At 40.6% G+C, this 22,989-nt stretch overlaps 1 protein-coding gene across 2 annotated transcripts in view; it reads right to left on the bottom strand.

Annotated features, from left to right (window-relative positions):
* ADD3 (adducin 3 (gamma)) overlaps positions 1–8,796 on the bottom strand; it is a 28,408-nt gene extending 19,612 nt beyond the window's left edge. For both annotated transcript variants that reach the window (XM_009881550.1, XM_009881551.1), the window contains exon 1: positions 8,592–8,796. In XM_009881550.1, the coding sequence (XP_009879852.1) occupies positions 8,592–8,786 (195 nt within the window). In that variant the 5' untranslated portion in view covers positions 8,787–8,796. The remainder of the gene's footprint in view (positions 1–8,591) is intronic.
* Positions 8,797–22,989: the final 14,193 nt, after the last annotated feature.

The following is a 22,989-nucleotide window of genomic DNA, read 5'->3' as shown; positions in this document are numbered from 1 at the left end:
CTGTGGTATGAAAACTGGGCCCATGACAGCTATTGGTAAGGAGGTAGAGCAACATTTCAGACAAGATGCACAAATAGGAGGACGCCAAGTAGAGCTTTTATGCAGCTGGCAGCAGACAGCCACCTAAGCAAATATCCTGAACCTCAGTCTGCAGCAGGCTGAGAACTCCCCTTCCACTACTGCCAGCTGAGGTTCTCTTCAAAACTGCAGTGAGCTGAACTACGCTAAGTTACACCAGAGAGAAACGGGTTTGCATTTACACCATGAACCAAAGCATCCCCTGCACAGCCAAGCATACCAGCGGCTGACCTGACTGCCCTGAGTTGGTGGTATCACTGCTCCACCTCCATCTCACCCATCTTCCGAATGCCACTCCACTACCATGCACCGAGACAGGATTTCCCCACAACTCACCAGTAAAACTATACAGGGCAGCTCAGCTTGCTCCTAAAACTGTTTCTAGAAATGCCCTGTTTCTAAACTTTCTAACTGTTTCTAAAACGCCAGCCAGCTCCTTTATACCAGCTCAGACAGCCTTACATGGTACTGCAGCCTGCAAAACAGATACAGCTATTCTTGATAGAGTCATTAGTTGCATGATTAGGTCAAGGTCTTTCTGACACCATAAAACTGCTTCTCCAAAAATATTTGCAATCATCTTCCAAATACACACCATAAACTCAAGCAGTTTAGATGCAAAAATCTTTAAACTTAGAACTGCAAGGGCTCTCTGAAACTCAAGAGTGAAATTACAAGCCTCAGTTCTGACTCATTTACTTCCATTTTCTTTCAGAAGGAAGTCTACGTGTGAGCTGACAGTGTAAATTTGGGCTTTTAAGAATCAAAGCAACATTTGCATGTACCAGTTGAGAACTGGTATTTTTCAGTCAACATAAGCAGAAAAACTAGAATAACCAACTTGTTAGAATAACCCATTTTACATGTATACACATCTCTGTATAGCACCGAATAACAATGTTGCTAGAAAATTTGGTATTAATCTCTTCATCTTGGTAGGCAGCTTTCTGAGGATGCTAAGTAGTATGCAGGGTCATAAGTATTTTGACTATCTTTCTATGCTATTTGTTGACCATTGATTTTTCCATATCCTTATCCACTCAAAAGAAGTAGAAATAAAATAACAAGAAAAAAAATTTCCCCGTAAATAGACAAAACTATATATATGTATATATATACACACACACACACAGAGGTCATCTACAAATACTCCACACCATCACAAACCTTTAAGAGGAGAAAGCACGTGCTCACATAAGGACTAATTACAGTAAGGTCCAAACAGTTTGATATGTTGGTCTACAGGAAAGTAGCTAGAAAAGGTACGTAAGGTCCTACATTCCACAGCAGGGCTGCTGTTCGCGTGAGAGCTACAGAACTGCACAAGAAACCCCTTCACCCATTTTTCACTTTTGTCCGGTTTTGATCAGTTTATATATATCTTAAATCCATTTTTCAAAAGGGTCTACTTCAACTTATCTACATATAAATGTGCCCACAAAGAGCCTCTAAGCCAAATCACCACCACTGAAGAAAAGTTTCAAAACTTAACTGGTATTTTGTTCTCGAGAGCGAAGAGACGTTAATTTTAAGTCCTGTGCTGTAAACGGAGCTGCCTGCAGAGAGGAAGACCTTCACTGAAACAGCCGATACGGCTTCGTAACAGGCTGTTTCAAGACTGGAGTTTAGATACAAACAACCTAAGTGGAAAAGGGTGGAGTTAGCCACAAAAAAACCGCCAAAGAGTTAAGGCTGGCGGGGAGAAGATAAGTCACAGAAAGTGTTTGCTAACACCATGAAAAGAAAAAAAGAGAAAAGGGAGCTTCTGTGTTAAGACAGAAAGAAATAGTCTCCGTATTAAATATGGGGAATTAGGTAAAGTTATAACAATGTCTTCACTTGCAGTGAAGCGTGGGGGTATCTGGGCTGGATTCAGCGATTCCATTGACGGCAAGCTGGTCCCATACAGAGTTCAGCCTGTGCCGGTTTTTCCAGCTCCTCTAACCTGGTACACACCAACCTTCCTCCGTGAGCTGAAGCGATGTGTTTACTTCTGCGATAAGCAGCTTAGAGACACCCTATGATTAAAGCAAAACCTGAAGCACTGAACTCCTTTGCAAAGCCCATCTTCAGCACACCCAGCTCCCAGAGTCCCGGCGCCAGCAAACCCCAGGCTCACCACACAGCCACTGCTCTGAGTGGGGGGTCTGGGTCCCTCCCTCGTGTTTCCTCGTGGAGTAAAGCCATGCTACACATCTTGCTAGATGGAATACAACCACTGAAATTTAAAATGCTAGAAGAAATCATATTCCAGTTTGTCAGGGGTCCTACATGTTTCCGAGAACAATTAACTGCATTTTCAGTAAGCGCAGGAGTAGGGAGGGTGGGAGCACAGGTGGTGGAGATGCACCAGGGCAGACGATGGGCAGAGCTCTTGGAGGGCGTTCTGGATGCATGTGCTCCTCCAGCCAGGGAGGAATGTCATCAGTCATGACTTTCCAGGATTTTCCAGGCACTGTTAAGAGCTTGTACTAAACCAAAGGATTATTCAACAACCACAAAAAAAAAAAAAAAGACTTAAAAATGAATACTGATAAGTAAGTCCTTTTGTTATTCATTACTTGTATGAATTAGTTCATACCCCTCTTCCTGCTCTCACCAGACCAACTCTTGATGCCTTTATTGGACAGAATTTACAAGACTGGTGAATGAAAGAAAAATGGTGGATTTCTTTACAATGCATTTTATTTTCTATCTCCCTATCACTTTCCTCCAGAATTAATCCAGTGTTACTTACAATTAATAGCTTCAAATACATATAGGGCCATAGGAAAGTTGTCAGGCAAAGGAGGATGGATCTGATTGTTTAATGATTTGAATAATCTAAAGAACGTGGTCCCAAAAGTACAACAGGATCTGCAGACACTCCCCAAGATGACAAAACCCCAAACCCAAGCAGTTCAACAACCAGCAGGAAGATTAGAAATATAGATGGGAGGGAGTAATTAAATTTGGAAACTGTTGGCATTTATATCTAATGAAAACCACAGTTCAAACTAAATGGAAAGCAGAAATCTGGAAATAAGACAGAAGTTAAAGGTAACTTTCATTTTTAATGTAAGAAAGCAGGGAACAGCACAAAACTCTCAATCGCACTTGCAGTGCTGGTATGCATCAGAACATGGATACGAATGGACCCCGTATCACAGCAGCTGTAGAAAAGGAATTTAGGCAATGGGATTTCTCGGTTTCTCATTGAGATCTAGTGGATGGCCTTGAATTAACACTGCACTACCCCGAGCACGCATTTCCCCCTCACTTAAAACACTGAACTTGTCCGGCCCCCTGGTCTGCCTCAGGCTCAGTGGGATATTGTCATGGCTCAGAAGGGATCTTTTAAGAGAACTTTAAGAGACATCTTCTGACATGTCTTAAACGATGTGCCAAGTTGAGCTCATCTCCCCTGTGAATGAAATGCTGCACAGGTCGTATGATGAATGCAAGTGATTAAAAAAGTCATTGCGCTGAGAGGAGGGTCATGACTCCCCAGCAGGAAGTCATGAAGATGTCAGAGAAGACCGAAGCCAGAGGAGGGAGCTGTGATGCGAGAGGTCTGCCCAGTGAGGAGGTCTCCAGGGGACGTTTGTGAGCTCTTCCCAGCCAAAGGGTGATGCTCCCAAAGGATCTGAACAGCTTTTGAATTTGTGGGGAAAGAGCAGTGGAGACTGAAACGTGTGAGGAACTGAAAGGACTTTGATATTTTAAGAAAATAAACTGCTCCAAAAGGGAGTGGTGATGTGAAAATACTGCACATTCACTCGATACAAAACAAAGCAAGCTAGACAATTGCAAAAGCCAGGGAAAAAAATAATCAAACCATCCTTCATCTCTGTCCTGACGGTTTGAAAATAACGTAGCCAGAAAAAAGGAAAAAAAAAAAAAAAAAAAAAAAAAAGAAAAAAAAAAAAAAAAAAAAAAAAAATCAAGTGTGGGCGGGTTTGCTTGTTTTTGAGAAGAAAAATCTGCCTGTATGCTGCATGCTAAAGCAGACCTCTGAATAGAGGAGTTGCTAAGCAGGACTGTTATCTCCCCACTTCTTTGGGCAAGACCAGCCGGCGTGGGAGGCAGAGGCGTGCGTGCATGCATAAGGCAGGAAGGAAGAGAGGCACGGGAGAGAAGTACATTTTTAACCTCAGCATAAAAAAAACCCTCTGATTTTGCAATCCAGATGGTTAGACCTGAACCAGTGCCCTCATGTAATGGCAGCGCCAAGCCAGAATCGCCCTAAATGCCCTGCAGAGCCACATGGATCGGTATGCACTCTCTTACCTCCAACATGAAATTAAAGCAAAGCATGATGAGATCCTGCCAGCAAAGTGCTCGACTTAAAATCCAACAAGTTCTGGGTGTTTTGTATGTAAAAATGGCAAGTACATGCTCAATGGGTCTTGGGAAGCTGTGCAAAACTTTCACTGGTAAATTCAAAACATGAACCAGGCATTTAAATTCCAATACATGGGCATTTTTACGTTTACGTATTTCATCTGTTCAACTCATCACTTTATATATAAATTTGACTCCTCCAACTTTTTCTTACATCAGTAAAAATCATGAAATATAACTCATATAAGAGTGTATTATGTATAAAGCCAATAAATGAATGTATCCTCTCCCATTTCCACTCTGACCTGTAGCTTTTCTTCACATACAGTGAGACAAAGTGGATATAAGGTGTTCCACAATGCAGTTTAAGCAGTGCTCCTAATGTCCTGTCAGGTTACACACACAGTCCTATTAGCTAAAGCCTGCAGTTAGCTTTCCTGCTGGTTAGATAATTGTTTCACAGGGTCTCACTTCACTGGAAGCAGCACGGCACTGCTGCCTGCCCACAGAAATGTCCGACACCTTCCCTGGCTGCTCCGGGAGGGCTGCAGGGAGTTTCTCCCCGCTGTATGTTCATGCAGCTCCCTGATGCTGAACTGACTGTTCAGTCTTCACACGGTAACTGTGCAACCATTGCTTTTCTTGGTTTGTTTTTTTTTTTTTTTTTTTTTTTAAAAAGTGTTTTTGAAGCTTCTGGTTGCCATGGTGAGGGGACCAGAGAAATGTCAGAAGCAAATGAAGGCCAAGAGGCCTTGCATACCTTAACTGAAATAAGGGGTTTGATAATACAGCAAATAAATGTTTACTCTTTGAAAGAGTTAGTTACTCTGTGCAACAAGCAATATGATTGTTTAGCATGTAAACAGACAAAACTATTTTTCATTTCAGAGTTAAGTTGGAAAATCTAAAAATATCCCCCATCTTTTCAAATTTTGGATATATTATAGATCAAGTATCTCAGACCCAAAGTAAAGCAATAAAATTAGTCCACTGCACAAATGTAGTACCTTTCCTTTAAAAATAACAGCGCTGTACGTGAACCTTCTGAACTTGCAAACATTACTGAAATAAACTTCAACAGCTGTATCTTAAAGATTGGCCAGCAGTACCTCTGGATGCGATCAGGCTGCTCTGACCCTGCTGATATTAATTTCTTTCCACCTTTCTAACAGACACAGAACAACAAACATGCAGGTCCTACCAGATTCTCCAGGCCGTCAGATGCTCGTGGGTTACATGCAGCATTAAGCAAACATGTCTGAGAATTCACTTATAACATCAGGACATTCTTCCTGGGCAGCGGTCATAAAACTCCTATAATTTGTTTAAGACTTGTTATGAACAGACTCTAAGACATTAGCAAGCATCAGAGGTAATGGGAATAGCTTTTCAGTAGCTTTTAAATTATTTAATTTAGGAAAGGGAAATTGCACATCAGAGAGGAGTAGTCAGATTGCACATCAATATGTGCATCAAATGGCACATCAGAGAGATGCAGCAGTTTGATGTCTGCAGATGTCTGGTCAGGGCTGTAGCCCCTCTCAATAACACGCACTGCACTATACATACCGTGGTTCCTGAAATATATTCTCTAATTTATTTTCTTGCTAAAGGATTTATATTTTCCTACTTGAAAGAAAGAAAAAAATCTTGTTAATAAAATAGATTAAATCAGTACCTCAGTTTCCTAGTATATGACAGGGATTAACCCTTTAGTTTTACACCATAATCCTCTGCTCAGAGAAAGTGCACGTCCAAACAAGCTCACCTCAAGTCTGTACATGCTCGTCTATTTTAAAGAAAGGTATTATCCTTGCTGCATACACTTCAGATTTACTAATACTTGCCAGAAGATGAGTCAATGACTATTTCTCTCATCTGAATGCATGTATCAAGACTGGGTGAAGATATGAATGCATATATCTAAGACTGGATGAAGATCTACCAGCGAGCAAACTCTTCTTTAAAATGTGTCTGATAACCTCTCTTCCGCTTCTTCCAAACACCTTCAAACTACTTCCTCCTTGTCAATTGGAATAAACCAGCGAAGCAACAAAGCTTTATGCAAACAAAGCTCTATGCAATGTAATTCTGAAGCTACAGAACCAAACCATTACGTGCAATACTTATTAATTCAATCCTGAACCTGTGTTACACAGACTAGTATCAGCAAAATGCTTTCCGGCCCTTTTGTGACAAATATTATATTCAGGAGGAGACAAGGTAATCGCTTTCAGTCCTGACTCTCGAGAACACTATGGCACATGGCAGCTGGAACCTGGAAGAAATAATGCAGTTTCTATCCCCAAATCCGTTATGAAATTTGCTTGATAGACATTCAGTCACAGATACTGTATTAAAAATGGTTTTATTTCCTCACATGGGAAATCATAACAGGGTTCCTCTAAGTTTTCTATTTCAAGAAAAGAGACAATAAAAGGAGATACTTAAGTGAGGGGAACTGGTAGCTCAGACACCTCCTCTTCATGCCTGATTACACGCTCAGCTCCCACGTCCCCGTTTCTCCCTGGTAGATGCCAAGAGCCGAGCAGGCGGCAGGCCCCTGGCTTATTTGGACAACTGTTCCCTTACACAACAAAAACTTGCAACTTATTGGCAGCTCCAAACAGTCACTTTATAAAAAGTGCTGGGCTCAGCTTCTCTTACGGCAGGACACTAACAGCAGCCCAGCAGCGGCTCTTTGTCCTCCAGCCTTCTGTTAAAACAGTTACCTAGACTCAGGGGTTGCTCCTCTTCATCCCCCTTCCTAAAATCTGCATGCTGATGCTGCATCTATGAAAAAAATTCTCAGAGGTTGCAGCAAAGGGACTTTTATTATGTTTGGCAGATTTGGCAAAAGATCCCCCAAAATATTAAGAAAATAGTTACGCTCATCCGATTCAATACTGCCATCAAAAGGACCAAAAAACAACACACATACAAACCCAAACAAGGTCTCTAACTTATTTTTATCTGTTAGTCTTAAAATCTAGTCTTTGCTTTGAGTCCTGGCTACTCATAATGTGAATATTTTAACAGGAAGGAGCAGACTCCGATCACATTTTACAATCGAGTGCTTAACATAACATTACCATGATTAAAGCATTATGCAATACCTCCTTAGTGTATTTTCTTTATAAAAGAGCTTGGCTGCAAAACCAAGCTTGCACAAATTGACTTGAAAGTAATAAATTCCTTAGTCAACAGGTTCACATTATACTCAGAGCAACACACAGATCCAAGAGGCACTCCACGACAACACTTTAGCAAACAATCCTGTTATTCATGGATGACTATAATAGGGTGATTACTAACAGCTGTTTGCAATCTCATTACATATGGAAAAGCTTCAAAAAAAATTACAGAAGAAGCACCCCAACTTACAGAGGAACTGAAGAGAGAAGGATCTGTAAAACTGCTTAACCCCTTCCCAGTCCCGTTATCCTCATTACTCACATCGCACCCCACCACCCCCAAAGGCTCACCCTCGCACAGTCCTTACTCACGCCCTATATCTTCAAAATACTCAAGGCAACAGTATTACGTTCCAATGTACTCACCACGTTAAACTCAAAGAATGCATGTATTAAAATATAAATTACAACTAGTATAAGAGTGGTTCAACAGATCTAATAGTTTTATATGTAGCCTACACAAGTACTAAACTTACACAACCAGTAGATGAGTGCTAATATGGCCAAGTATGGGTATGATGACCCCCAAGGACATGAAAAGAACATATAGTCTGGCTTTTAAACAAACTTAATCCAATTAAACATGTTAATTAAAGCATTCCTGATGCAAATGATAGGTTAATATTCAAACCCAGAAAGCAGAACACCATGTAGTGCCCTAATTTCTTCCTATTTGACCGGTGACTCCTTCACTCTCTTTCCAGCCCCAAAGTTTTAATTAAGTGCCCTGCAGCCAGCCAGATCTTTTTGTAATACTGCAATGAAGCGTACGAATATAAAAGCATTAGGAGCAAAACCAACACAATAAAGGCTGCTTGTTCACAGACTAAAAAACTACGCAAACAAAATGCTGTTCAGTGACTCTTCTTAGAAGATGGTCCGGAGTTATTCTAGCTAGTTGTGATGTAGATTTCTTTTTTTGAGTCTCAAGAAGTTTATCAGAAATCTCAGAAAATAACACTCTTTAGTTCTCATCCCCCCCTTAATCCCACTCACAGGGCTCTGCAGTATTTGAGTGACCCTCTTCCTTTGCTCCATCATATTGAAGTCCTGTCTTAGGTCAGGAGACATGTTTCTTTCCCGAATATACTCTGGGTCATTCTCATTGATGCGATCAAAGTACCGCTCTTTGTGAGGCATCGTGGCCGGGGGAGGAGTAGTGATCACCACCTGACTGGCATCAGTACTCATGCTTCAACACCTGAAACAAATAAAAAAGAGGGAAGAATGATAAACCATTAAAAGCAGGGCATTGAATGTAACTTCCAAGTCTGGACACAAATAACATTCTTTTTCATCTCTGCAGAACAACATCTAAAATGAAAGAAGAACGGAATAGTTATCATAACCAGAAAACTAAGGAAAAATGATAGACAAGTGTTTAAAAACCATTAATGAGTTCTCTGATAGTGCATAATCATCTCTATCAACGTTCAAATAAAAACCCAACAGCATACAATTAAAAATTATGACATTCAAAATGACCATAACATATTTTACGACCAACTTTCCTGTATTATTTTACATTGCACTCATCACCCCCAAAGGTTGGGGCTCTCCATCCTATCATGTTCAACCAAACGCACCCAGAAGACGAAGCCTGTGTTTAACATCTGCTCAGAGCTCATCTCCCAACTCAAATGAAGACATTCCTCAATTACAGCATTTCCCAAGCATCTCGTAACCCCAGCTTAAAGACGAGACGCCAGGCTGCTCGAAGACTGCCAGGGGATCTCCGCAGAGCGCAGGCTCGTGCCTGCACTTCCAGGCGACCCTCAGAGACAGCGAGGGAACTGCAGAAAAGGTTGGATGTTGGGTTGCACAAGATTGAGGCTGCGTCCACGGCATATAGCTGAGTTTTAGCTCTTCTCCTCTAGTGTGGAGTTGTATGCAAAGATTCTCACTGATGCTCATTACATTAGCAAAAAAAAAAAAAAGCAAAAAAAACCCTTTCATGTCGTGGTAGAAAGCTACGCTTGAAACCTCATTAAAAAACCTGATAAGCATTCGTAAACACAAACAGAACTGGATCAAAAGCAAAAAAGCAGACACCTGAATTTTCATACAAAGAATCAGGCTCAGAAACATATTCAGGAATACTGTTCCTCAAACGGGTACTGAAGAGGGACATTTTCTCAGGTTTGAGGAACAAAGAGAAGCAAGGTTTATAGGAAGAGATAGTGTATTATGAAAATACATTTTAACATGCAAATATCTACATTCAATAATATATTTAATATAAATATATTTGCATGCAAATGTATTTGGTATGTAAATAATTGACATCTTTAGAGAAAAAAAAAAGGCCAAACACGAAGGAATGAGAGTTGTCGAGCAGTATTAAACAGTGTGGTTTGACCTTCAGTGTTTTAAAGTGTCCTTGCTCCATGGCACAGTTCACCCATCCCTCATCTGGGTCAGTGCAACTGCTCTTTGAGGTATTCTGTGAACTAATGTGGAGCATCTGAACTCCTCCAACTACAACCTCGCCTATTTTCCAGACGAAACATCTGGAAGCTCTGTTAAAACCAGCTTCAGCAGCCCAAGCTCTCCTCCTGCCTGCGACAAGCCCTTTCGGTCCTTGTGCTGCATCCTCTGCGGTGCAGCCACGCCACGCACCAGGCTGGCAGGAGGATGCAAATTGGTTTTCAGCCAGTTTCCCACACTGACACCCAAACGGCTTTGCTGGCACGCCGCAAGGGACAGCACGAGGCTGACATGCTGGGGCACCGCAGCCCTGCTACCAAATACGAAACGCCAAACGGAAAACAAGACAGATATCACCTACAGAGCTGCAAAAGTATTAGCAGATAAGGTAGAAGAAAACCACGTCTACAATTTTCTTGTATACTACAGATTATGATCAAATTTGGGATTGAGATGAAATACAACTAACACCCTTCTAAAAACAATCACTACAAGTTGTAATTGTTTTTGTTCTTTATGTGGGTTTTTGTGGGTTTTTTTTTTTGAAAGGGAAAAAACACATTCTGGGATGCAACATTATCCAGCTGCACACCCAGAGATTTCAGGAGGTACATGGCATGCTGGAGAACGTATGATGTTCTGGGAGGTATAATCCGCATCCTGGAGGCAAGCTCTATGAACTCCGATGGCTTCATTACGGAGGCTGTGGAAGCACACTGGTGAGTTTTGCAATTGCTGCTTACATGCAGTCCAAGTTCATTCAGCTTTTGCTTACTGACCACCAGCAAGTCTGTTACGTGTAGTCAATTTGGGGATGCTGGGGAGAAGGCAAGGGGTTTGTATCAAGGAAGTGGGGGTTTGGGAAAAATCTAGTAGTATAAAACGAGCTTTGCTAAAGAATGAACTATTTTATTTTCCAGCTGGGAGCACTGAAGCAGAAGGGTAAACCTCTTGAGACAGCGTTTGGGAATATGATCACAGCTCACCTTCCCTCTGTTCAGGTTAGAAGAGATACCTGTATACACATAATCATGCATTATGTCTCTCCTTCCCTGACCCTCTCCAAAAAATGGTGGGGTTTAAGATGCAAAAGAAAAAAGCATCATGAGGAAACACAAGACCATAAACTCACTCTCCAAATGCGACAACGTATGAAGAGCTTGAGACCAGACCTCTCAACCTACACTGTTCTCCATCTGCGTTGGGGTAAATACCTCCACCTGAGTCAGAACAGACACCTTCCAGCACCTGCTGATAACTCAAAGCAGTCTAGAAATGCAGATGGCAGGAGCCTTGCTTGCATCGGCAACCAGCTGCGAGTCCTGCTCTTCAGTTACTTCTTCCCAGGAGTTGCCTTATCCAAATGTTTTTCTGAAAACGCTCCTGAATCCTGTTAACCCCAAGTGACAAACTTGCTCAGCTGCTGATCCACTCGGTTGGTTGGACCAACTACACGCATGTCTGAACTTCAAAAAACCTTTATTGTTATTATTATAGGTTTACAGGACATAATTAGTTCAAGTCCGTTACGTTACAATTCATTCTTACAGTGACAGAAAAGCCCATTCATCTGTAAAAAGACACAAATGTGGCTGGCAATACCGAAAATCTACAAAAGCAATTTTTCTAGTTGCTTTGGACTTCATTTCTTCCTCTTTCCTTTCAGGCTGGTTTGTTACCTCTAGCCATGAAGATTACAACATTAAAGTCCTTGTACTACAAAAAAACCTCCATTACTGAACATAATACGGGTATTGGGTCCAGTTGTTCTTATTAGGTCTGGTTCAATGCACGCTCTGTTGGGCCCAGGCTGACTCTCATATAACCCCTACTGTTCAGCTGGAAAATTTTCAAACAAATCAGCCATTCTTTTATTATTTATTTGTATCTTACACTGATTTTTTTTGTTTTTTTGTTTTTTTTAAAAGGGACACTTGTTAAAAATGTGCTCAGCATTTGGGGATCTAAAAATCTGTACCTCCTTCTCAGCACAGGATTGGCAATGATATAGAAGTATTTCCAGAAAATCCAGATGTCAAAAGCTATAAATTGTGATAGAGGTTTCTCTCCCCCTCACCATTTTTTTGGTGAGATTCTTTTGCCTAAAAGAAAAATCAGCCTTGCTGTAAGGCTACTTTGGGCTTCTACCCCTTTCAATGATGTCCATGAATTACAGAAAGTTAGCGATGATCTTCCTGAGCCACACTAGCTACTGTTTCTTATGCACGCTATACTGTGTAAGTATAAGAGGTTCCAGAGACTGAAGCAGAGGTGGAAATGAGAAGCCGTATGCCCCTACAGCAACAAGACACTACATCTAGACTGGTCAGAAAGGACAAACACACAGAGAGAAATCAAACCAAAACTAGGACCTGATTTTGTCCTGGTGAGAGCCATCAACCTTGCTCAGCTGAGACACATATTTTAGACCATATTTCAGCTTAACGTGCATACGCTGTCATGCCAAAAAGAAATTCAAGGTATACAGAAGAACAGTTTTCCCACCTAAGGGTCAGCTACTCCAATGGGGGGGCAAAAAAAACTAAGAAGAACAAGTCAGCATGTAAAAGTTTTTGCTACACAGAATCCCCGTCTCTGCTGAAAATACTTTTAGGGATCTGTGAAACAAAGAGGCTCAAAAGCCCTTGATACAGGGTAACTTGTTAATCTAACTCTGCTTCCCCCTCTCTAGTTATACCCTCCTGGTTCATGCTGAACTGAATTCTGACACTCCTACAAAAGAAAACAGGTCATGTCCTCCTGTGCTTTGATGCCTTACATAGCTCATGGGTTTGGCCTTCATATTCTGTTCTATGTTTTATACCTGTAACTGGGCTACAGAGAGAAAATAGAACATTCCACCCCTGTCAGGAGGCTATGCATCTCTCCACTCAGAAGGAAGTTTTATTTACCAAAAGCTTTCAATTTATTCCAGGAACTCAGGACTGATGATCTTAGGCTGCAACACTGAGTCCTAAGCATCCCCATCTGACACTTAGTAAAGTCTAAGTAACACCCTGTGCTGCTTTTGTTGGAGTAACTGTTTTCAATGTCAAATCACAAAAGCAGCTCAAAAATAATAACGAGGTCAGGGAAACAAGGAGTACTGAAATTAAAAAAAAAAGAGCAAAGAGACCAAACGCAAGGAAAATTTATCTTGTCGAAGAACGCCCCAGAGAGCACTGACTTGATATATTCATATCTTTCATAATGTACAGAACGTATATAAAAATAAATACCACCATAAGAGAAAGACAGAGCAAAGGAAAAGAGATGAAATCACTAGATCACCTAGCAAGGAATCATTAACCTACCTTTTATGCTGATTTTCTATGGCTGGTTTCAGACATCCCTATTTTCTCTATGCAATACAATCCATCTGTTTGAGAGCTTCCAACAGTACAAACCTGCAGCGTGTGCAGCGCATCCTTTACTGGTACAACTGATTTCAGGTCTGGGCACTGGAGCTAGACTATACTGCATCTGAGCACTTCTTTTTTAAGGAGCACGTTGTGTTATTCTGCTCTTGCTATTTCTTGCCTGCGTGTTTTTAAGGAACAGTCTGCTCCTCCTTCTCCCCATCCGGTATCCTGTCTGCCAGGAGACTTGTTGGAAGCAAACTGGGTGTCTCTTGATCTCAGTTCCAACCTCCCTATGAAACAGGCAGGTTCCAGTCTGAATCAAAGCCTTGGCTTTAGCTGACACTGTCAGCTACACAAGTAAGCTGGCAGAAAGAAACACGCTTAAGGAATATAAGGGAATGGTTAAGAGAGGCAGGAAAATATGGACTGAGAGGAGAGTCACCATTGCTGTCTTCTGGCATTAAAGTAAACTGTCCATCTTCCCTCCTATAAATTTTAGTGATGACATATAATTGAGTAACCACATCTGCTCTGGTGCAAAAAATAATTATTTGGATAAACATATCAAAATTATTATTATTTTTTTATTCTCCTGATCAGGACATCAAATACCATAAACATCTGACAATGTGTTAACAGATTTTTTATTTTTAACATTAAAACAGGTTTAGGTTTCATTTACCAGTCTCACCTTACACACTGGTAAGATGAGTAAGTTCAGACATTAGCATTTTCTAAATACAATTTGCGGAGCTGAAAATACTTATGCTACACTGGATAGGTAGCATTTGTTCAAATTTGTATGAACCGATTTTACTAATATGCAGTAATGTACACTAGCGCTCAAGTCAAACCGTCAAACTACACCCTTAAATTGACACAAGGGAGTATTTGTATTAAAAAATAAAGCCCATCACACCTTCTTCTAACCTTCCCAGCTATTCAATCTTTCTCCCTACATCATCTCTTCAGATTCATGCCAGCAGATGTTTGTAAGGTCAGATGGTGGAATGGGTAGGAGAAACTACTCTTTGGCCGAGTTGAAGTTTTTGTTTTGTTTAAACTTGGGGTTTTTTAAAATGGATTTATTTTCAGCTGTATCAGTTCCCTCAAGCCACTTAACTGCATATCTACACAAATGTTTGTTCTGAAACACAGTGATACAGGGGTGTCTAATACCACTTCTTCCAGCAGCAATGCAGGCATAAACAATTTGTCATACTACAGCCCAAACTGGTTGCAAAACAAATACTCTAATCCAGCACTGAAAATTTAATTTAAGTCCTTCCGCTTTAAACAGAGTAAGTTAATGAAATAATCATCATCTCCTTTCAGACACCACATTAAAGAGACTGTGGCGGCAGTATATATTTTTCCTAAGAAATAAGAGCTTGAGCGTATTTGAACATTGTTTTTGTGCTTCTGTATTAAATCTAAAGCATTACTTTTGCCAATTATATAGTGCCATATTAAAGTTAACAGAAATATTCAAGCTGTGCAACTCACACTTTATTCAGTGTAGACCAGAACCGAGCCAGCTACTTAGTGGGTTGCTGACAGCCACCTAAAATATCAGGGCTATACCTTTACCTTTAACTGACAATGTGACTTTATTTCTCTGTTAAAGAAGGCCCCTTATAATGCACCCAGACTGTAGCAGGTGCAGCCTGCACCTCCACGTTTGCAGGCCAGCCTGCCAACATTTTCCAGCACAAGCAGTGGACAGGAAAAAAACCCCAAGCCTAGAACGATGGTTTGATGTATCCAATAGGCTCTACCACATGGCCATAAATGCTATTCGCATGTGTTAAGTCTCATAAATGGACTTGTGTACTTAACCCTGTAGACCCAAACTACTTTCATCATTCATATTTTGGTATTCCTTCACTGTTGCGTGACAGTATGATGGAGAGAAGTTATCCAGTTACGATTATACAGTGACACAGTGACAGAAGACAAAATCAGTCCCAAAAGGACAATCTCGTTCAGATCCAAGGTCCATCTTTCCCAGTATCGAACCTCCTGTGCTGGGGAAAGGCTGTATGTAACTGGGCTGTTTCTACCACTGCATTGCATGACCCTTAAGCAGTCAGCAGCATGGGGGCTTCTTTGCTTCACTCCATAAAATAATGTTTTCTTGTTTCACTAACAAATTGTTAAGGTTGTGCAGACAATAAGAACATTTTGAGATTAAACAGTTCTTTATACAAACATTCAAGCCAGAACAAACCCAGTCACACAAACTGGTTACGGAGAAGTTAACAGAGGAGTTCAGAGTTTCTCAGTGAAATGATGCACACAGGTGCTCCTGCACTGCACCACGAAGGGGGTGGCTGCACCACAAGAAAACACTGAGATATCAGAGCAGAAATGGGGGATTCATGTCACACGTTGATTATTCACTATAAATCCTCTTCTACTGCTGGACACAATTTGCCACACCAGTTATCTGTAACAGTATGATAGAAACAAATATGAACTATTAATTTGTAACTTTTTAAAGAGACACAATAGATTCTACCACTAAAACCTCACTTTAATAGGAGGTCAGTCACCCACAGATATCACATTGGTTTGTTTTTTCTGTTTCCCTAAACTTGTTCTTTTACAAGAAGATTTTCTTCGCAGTAGTTGTATTTCTTCCTTTTATTTATTATTTTTAACAAGTACCTGATTCACTGCAATTTACCAGAAAAAGTTTTAAAGCTGAGTTATATTTTGCTCACATGTAAGTTTTATTTACATATGTAAGTGTATGCATATGCAAACAACATTAAGCTGCACTTTGGAGTGCTGATAGTTGTCACCTCTGCTTGGGTACACAGGGTGAGTGGTCCTATGAAATAGTATGGAGTCTATGGATGGGGACTATTTCCAAGGCAATTAGAAAAAAAAAAATCACCTCCTTAAATTGAATAAAAACAGAGTAGCTAATAAATGAAATTATTTGGTGAACTGTAAATAGCCTCTGTACTTACTCGACTTGAAAAGCATGTGCTCCTTTCCTCACACCCACTTTTCCTCTGTTTTTCTTTCATCTTCTATGTTATACCCAAGTTCATGAAAAAGCACAGTAAAAATGAGCTCTAAGATGAGAATGTAAGTTTCTCTTCATTTAAGCTGTTTTTCTATAGCAGCATTAAATTCAAATTTCACACACAGGATATGAGACCACTCAAAAATATATGAGCACTGAGTTTAAATAACCTACTTCTATCCGAAGGCAAGACTGCTGTCTGGGAAGCATGTCCTTACTGCAGCAGAAAGCTAAGGAGACGTACAGGAGCTGCCAGGGAAAAGAAAACCTCTCCCTATGGCATATGCAAAAAGCTGCTCTCACACAAAGAACTGATGCGCTGAATGACAACAGTGGAAGTGAAGTTACCTGCCCCCCTTCAGCATTTTTCTGCTCATTCCCACTTTGCTCCAGGGCAAAAATTCACCTGCCGCTTACAGAAAACCCTCTCCCACCTCCACTGCTCCAGAGTAGTTGGTAAGAAGCAGAGCAGCATGAATTGCTACTGATTTTCAAGTTGCAAGCTCTCTGAAGCTGTATTCCCTTGCAGCGTTTAGGACTTCTGCAAAGGAGGATCTGAACGCAGAAGACCTCTGGCAGAGGAGCCAGCCAGCACAGCGATGGCAGTGGTGCCGCTGCTTCAGCGCAGCATTTGCTCGTGCCCACCCTCAGCCAACTCACGGGCAGCAGCAGGAGCGCTCGACCTGCAAGAGTTCAATCAAGTGTTAAATCTGGAGGTGTTTTTTCTTTGGTAAATTCAAATGAAGACATAAGCATTGGCTCTTTCCCAATGCCACCTCGAAGCTTAGACATTATTGAGAATAAACTATGCATCCAAATTTAATCACTTGTAAAAATATATTAAGAACATCGCTATTAAAATCAATTCTAAACAGTAGTTCTAGATGATGAAAGCACACAAACACGTGCATAACTCCCATGTACCGGCACGCCATGGGACCACAGGAAGGTCCAGGCACTCTGGAGCAGCTCCTGGCAGCACAAACGTGCCTCGCAGAGCCAGCTCGTGTGCCAGCGCAGCCCTGATGGGCTCTCCCAGACTGGCAGTGTACTTTGGATCTCATTGACCCCATTTTATTATCTCTCTTTTACAGATGACAGCGTTTACCCATCCCATGTCGAACCCGTTTGGATGCTTGGAACAAAAGTCGTAAGTATTATTAGCAAGCATTTACATATTTCAAAGAATCCATCAGTGATCTCAGCACTTACTGCATATGAATATCCTGTCTTTATCGATTCCCGACACTAACTGATACCCTGCGGAGTTACTATCAATATGGGATACAAGTAAACTATAATTGCACAGCAAAAATCAGATTATTTGTGTTTGACGTTACTTAAGTCAGGCAACCCCCCAAAATAATGTCAGGGAGCTTAAACTCCAAATGTGTATTTAGGTTTGATTTTAAAACCTGCAATAAAGATATAAGACATAAACATCAAGTTTTCAACAGGAATGACTGCTTGTCTTTTTTTGTTTTTAAGGATTCTGATGAAATGAAAATGCCACAGCAGCAAAGCAGCTTCAACTTTTGGTTTTCGTGATCCAGCTCTTATTCATGGCACAAAGAGTAGAACACAGAGGACTGGGGGGACAGGACAGGACTGTATTTAGAATTCATCTAGTTTCAGAGATATGTGGGATATTGGTAATGAAAATTAAGGCAGTATTTTTCAAAATATTGTAACTTTAAGACAATAAAAAGCTTTTTAAAAAAAAAAAAACAAAACAGACTTATCTCTACTTATCTACATAATCACTTGTGGCTAAGTTACCTAAAAATATTTCACGAGTCAGTAGACAACAGAGAGCTAAATTAAAAGATTACGTTCTGTTAGTACTTATCCGTATTAAGCCGTGAAAGTACGCAAACACTACCCCCCCCCCCCCCCCCAAGCAATGGCTGAAAAATCTCCCTAAATCCTTTGAAAAAGATGAAACCTGGGTTCCTGTACAATATAAATCAAGAACTTATCTGTGAGAAAAAACATGTAACTGGAAAAGCTGATTGCAATCAAAACCTTTCACATTTTGCAACACTATTTCTCTCCCTTTCTCGCAATGCAGAGCCTTCAACTTCCTCTGGTGACTTTTTTCTTGGGCTTCCTCTAAACTGCACAGATGCAAGGGGAAAACAATTTCACTCTTCATGCAGACCTACATAGAGTTATGGAGTAAAAGAACCACGTTTGTTATGTAAATATTTTTTTTATAATCCCACTGATTTACACCAACCTGGAAAGCACCTCTTGGAGTAATCAGGGCTACTCCCGGCAACCCGCAAGAGCCCTCCTCGGTCACTGGTACAATGTGTGACATTAGATAGCAGGGAAAACTCTTATTGATCCCAGGGTACATCAAAAGCCTTCTTGATTTATGGCAGTTTGATTATCCTGAGAAATGTCATGGCCAAAGCAGCTGCCTCCTGGGTTTTGCTGGAGGGTCAGAGGCTGCGATGGTGGGCAACCCAGATGATCGACACGAGGCAACTGCTGGATTTTACAAATGTTTACACGAACGACCCATCTCGTGTATGGCAGCACGCAGCCAAACCTTTTTATAGCCCAAACCCCTGGAGTTCCTCCTCTTCACATCGAATCCTGACCTTTACCACCACCACCAGCTCAGTGCAGACCCCATTTAAGACCACCACCATGCACTGACCATCAAGAATTGCAGCCCTACGCTCTTCGTAACTTGTAAGCGAGGAGTGGGAAGCCCAGCCAACAGCTAATCTCAGAGCAGGGACATTTGTAACTAGAGACTTGAAGAAAAGATGAAATTGTGCCAGGCCTTCGATCATAAAGTCTTCAGGACAAATTGTATCTTTATATTATGCACCACACCCTGCACGATTCCCTCCAGTTCATCTTGGGATCTCTGAATTACTTTACTATAAATTTTAAATAAGGAGCAATAACACAAGTCACATTAAGACACCAATATCAGCTTGATCATGTCAAAATAAATTGGCTAGCTTCTCAAAATAAGGAATTTTAACATTTTACTGACCTGTACATACATTCTCACATTACACAGAAAACAACGGCATTTCAAAAAAGCTGATTTTTGATAGTCATAGAATGCTTTAGATAGAACAACACAATTGCATATATGGATTTCACTTATGAAGAACAGGCATAGTAGGAAAACTGTGGTTGTCTTAAGGTTTTAAATAGTAATATTAGAGATCAATGGAAGTGAAACAAATGATGCCAGCCAAGCCCTGGCCGACTGTGCAGCAGGCACATGGCCACTGACTGGCCATGAGAAGCATGGGAAAAAACCTCGGCATCTTGAGAAAAAAGCTACACATTTACTCTAGTAAATGCTCCAAAAAAGTAACCTACAAATTGAAGTGTAGAGGGAAGGCTCTGTTGGTAGGACTTAAACAGCTTATATCAGCCACAGGATGGCACAGAGGACAAAAACCTGTAAACCACTATTCTTTGCTCTATTTGTGAACATAAATGTTAATGTATGTTAAAATATAACATGAAAGAAGTTAACAAACATGCAGAAGTTGATTGAGGTTATGGTCGCGTGCCTAATACGTACAAAATTATCATCTTTAGAGGACTTAAACACACCTTATGCTATAGTTTTTTGTGTTTTCCTGGCTGGCTTGAAGCAATCCTGCCCCTCTGAACTCACATGTTTCAGCTCTCCACCTCTCAAAATGCCATCACCAGCTGTGCCAGCACACCTCTCCATGAAGCTAGTGTCCAAACTGGATACACAGAGATCTGCGTTAAAAATTTGTGGGAGGAGGGCAGGGGAAAGTGCGGAGCAGAGAAGGGCCACCTGGAACTTCAGGGGGCAGCCGGGCCCTGCTTCTTGAAAGTTTAAAAGGCAGCTACTTAATTAACTGCGTTCAAAGCATGTTGCTTTAATTATCCTTCCCAAGGAAATCCCTAAGATTCACGGTCGTACAGCAACACTTTTTCTGTGTTTACCCACATTGCTAGCATTGTCTTCAGAGCTTGCTTCAAAATAATTTAAAAAAAACCCAACCAACTACCTAACTAGTAAATACAAAAAGTTTCATTTGCAGTCTAAGTTTAACCTATATAAATATGTACATTAATCTCAATTGACTTGGCTTGCATTTGACCTGCTTCTCATCTCTGCCACCCTTTGCTCATGGTACTAGAAATGCAAATTGAATTTAGAGAGCCAAAGGCCTTCTACACCTTCAGGACTGGAAAATTACTCCACTGAATTTCAAGCAAACCAGTCTGAAGCCAGAGGGTCATTTTGGACTTAGCCACAGCACTGAACAGAGAACACACCCAGAGCAGTAGCCACTATGGCCCTGAGCAAGTGCTGAAGATTTCCTAACAAAAGCTTTGGTAGGACACAGTGAGAGGTATTGCTGAGTCAGCATTAAGCACAGTAGAAAGATTCATTTTTTAAAAGTCAAAAGCAGAATATGTAAGTATTTCATTATTAAGGTACTATTATTTTTCAATGCAAGCAAGCAGTTCTCCACTTTTATCCCGTAATTCTCCTTCTCCATCATCACTTGTAAGCACTGAAAGTCTGGATAAAAGAAAAAACACTCCACAGCAGACTGCTCCAGTATCACAGAGCATGGATGCATCCTGGCATGTTACACAAAATCCTGGGGATCTGCGATGGTTGTTTCTAGAATGCAAAAACCAGACTGACAGCGAACATTTCTCCGTAAGATTTAAACCACCGTCTCTATAGTCCCAAGCATGAATAAACTGGCAGATTTTCATGTCCAATGTACCAGGGACAGAATTTCCCAGCAGCCAAGGTCACACCAACACCATCCACCACAGCCAACTTCAGGAGACACTTACTTTCTACTAAAGCATTGTCATGCAAGTGAAGTAAAGCTTGGTTTCTCTTCCAGGAGAAACAAAGGAGGCACTTGAATGAGTTGCAGCACCAGCGACTCAGAAGACCAGTTGTGAAGACCTAGGTTACAATTCTAAAGGCACATGCAGCCTTTCATCAGTCACACATGTAGCATGAAAGACTCTCCCTCAAGTTCTTGCCCAAACAATTTTTCTGGTTTTGACTCCTACTGGGTTTTTTTTTTGTTAATAATTTCAAGAATATTCTTATGCCAACAAATCTATTAGATGAATATTTTTATTAGATAAAACTATTTCAGTATAATGTATTATACTGAAAATTAATGAAGTGACATAAAAGTTGTTTTATTTGAATTTCCAATGCTCCTTTGTAAACCTGGACTGAAAGTGGCATTTGCCTGTTTGCAATTAAGCCTGCTTATGTTTATATTGAATGTAAGTATCAGACATGTTACCACCCACGGGCTTGAGTTCGGAGTCTGAGTGCAGAGATGGGGGGGGCAAATTTTTCTCTTGCTTGTATCTTTGTGAAGCAAAAGCAACCAGATTACAATTGCTGTAAAAGTGACATGTTCTAAGCTTTGGTGATGTTTATTTTTGAATATTTTGATAACTCATGGAAATCATCCTAGGTAAAGATGGTATTTCAGTTTCTACCATCAGAAAGTTACTGATGATACAAAAAAAATTCTGAGGATACACAGATTACATCTGCTTGAGGAGTGAAAGTAAATCACATCTTTTCTATGTTTTTCAGTTATCTTGTTCATTTACGTGTTGCTTTTGGTTTTCTTTGTAAACATCTGTAAAAATCTAACACCGTTCAAGGAATTAAAGATCTTGGTATTAACATAAGAACATGCCAAAAAAATACCACAAAACTTGATTAATCAAGTGCTGAATAATAGGTGATTAGGGGCCCGCCAAAGGCTCATTCACAACAGCTTCCACAGACATGCTGGAATGCTGCGGAGGACAACACTGACCCAGGGCAGCCAGAGCTCTGCATTAGCCACAGTGGGGACAAGAATGTACCGCATCTTTTTTGAACTCACTTCCTAATTAAAAAAGGAAAAAATGAATCTGCAGGATGTATCTGGCCTCAGGAGTCTGGTCTCAAAGGTTCCTGGAGGAGAAGCAGTAGATACTGCTTTGAGTTGGGCAGTATTTAGATATTTTTTTTTTCTTCTTTAAGATGCATTACTCTAACTTGCTAATTTATTGCATTATTTTGGTCAGAGAGATAGCTGGATTCCCATTTTTTAATCTTAATTATTGAATGATGCTTCCAGTATGCATGGGAACAAGCATTTAAGATGTCATTTGTAGGTTGCTGTAGGGTTTGTTTTGTTCTTTTTAATTCTCTGGCAAATTGCTATGGGATTTTGATTTCTGCCTGCCTCATCAGTATTATGTTATATCTCTGTGATAAATTATCAAAACTGAACAGAGTTCGTACTGCAAAGCAGTCAGGAAGAAGTGGTGAAAAGCATGCAAAGTTTTGTGCTGTTATGAGCAGACTTTTTCTTGAGACTTCTGGCTTCAAATTCAGAAAGCTGGAATTCAGAATGAAAAACACTCCTACCTGGTGCACAACCCTGGTCTCTCACAGAGAGCAATTATGAAACTTGAAGATAGGCTTTTGTTAGGCCTATCGTGTGCTCATTTTTATGTTATATTCAAAGTGTTGTTTGTAATCAGGTAATATTGGACTGTA

This window comes from Charadrius vociferus, unplaced genomic scaffold (genome assembly GCF_000708025.1).
Source record: "Charadrius vociferus isolate BGI_N301 unplaced genomic scaffold, ASM70802v2 scaffold282, whole genome shotgun sequence".
Lineage (NCBI taxonomy): Eukaryota > Metazoa > Chordata > Aves > Charadriiformes > Charadriidae > Charadrius > Charadrius vociferus.
The sequence above is the reverse complement of the archived record's forward strand: the minus strand, read 5'-3'. Positions and strand labels throughout refer to the sequence as shown.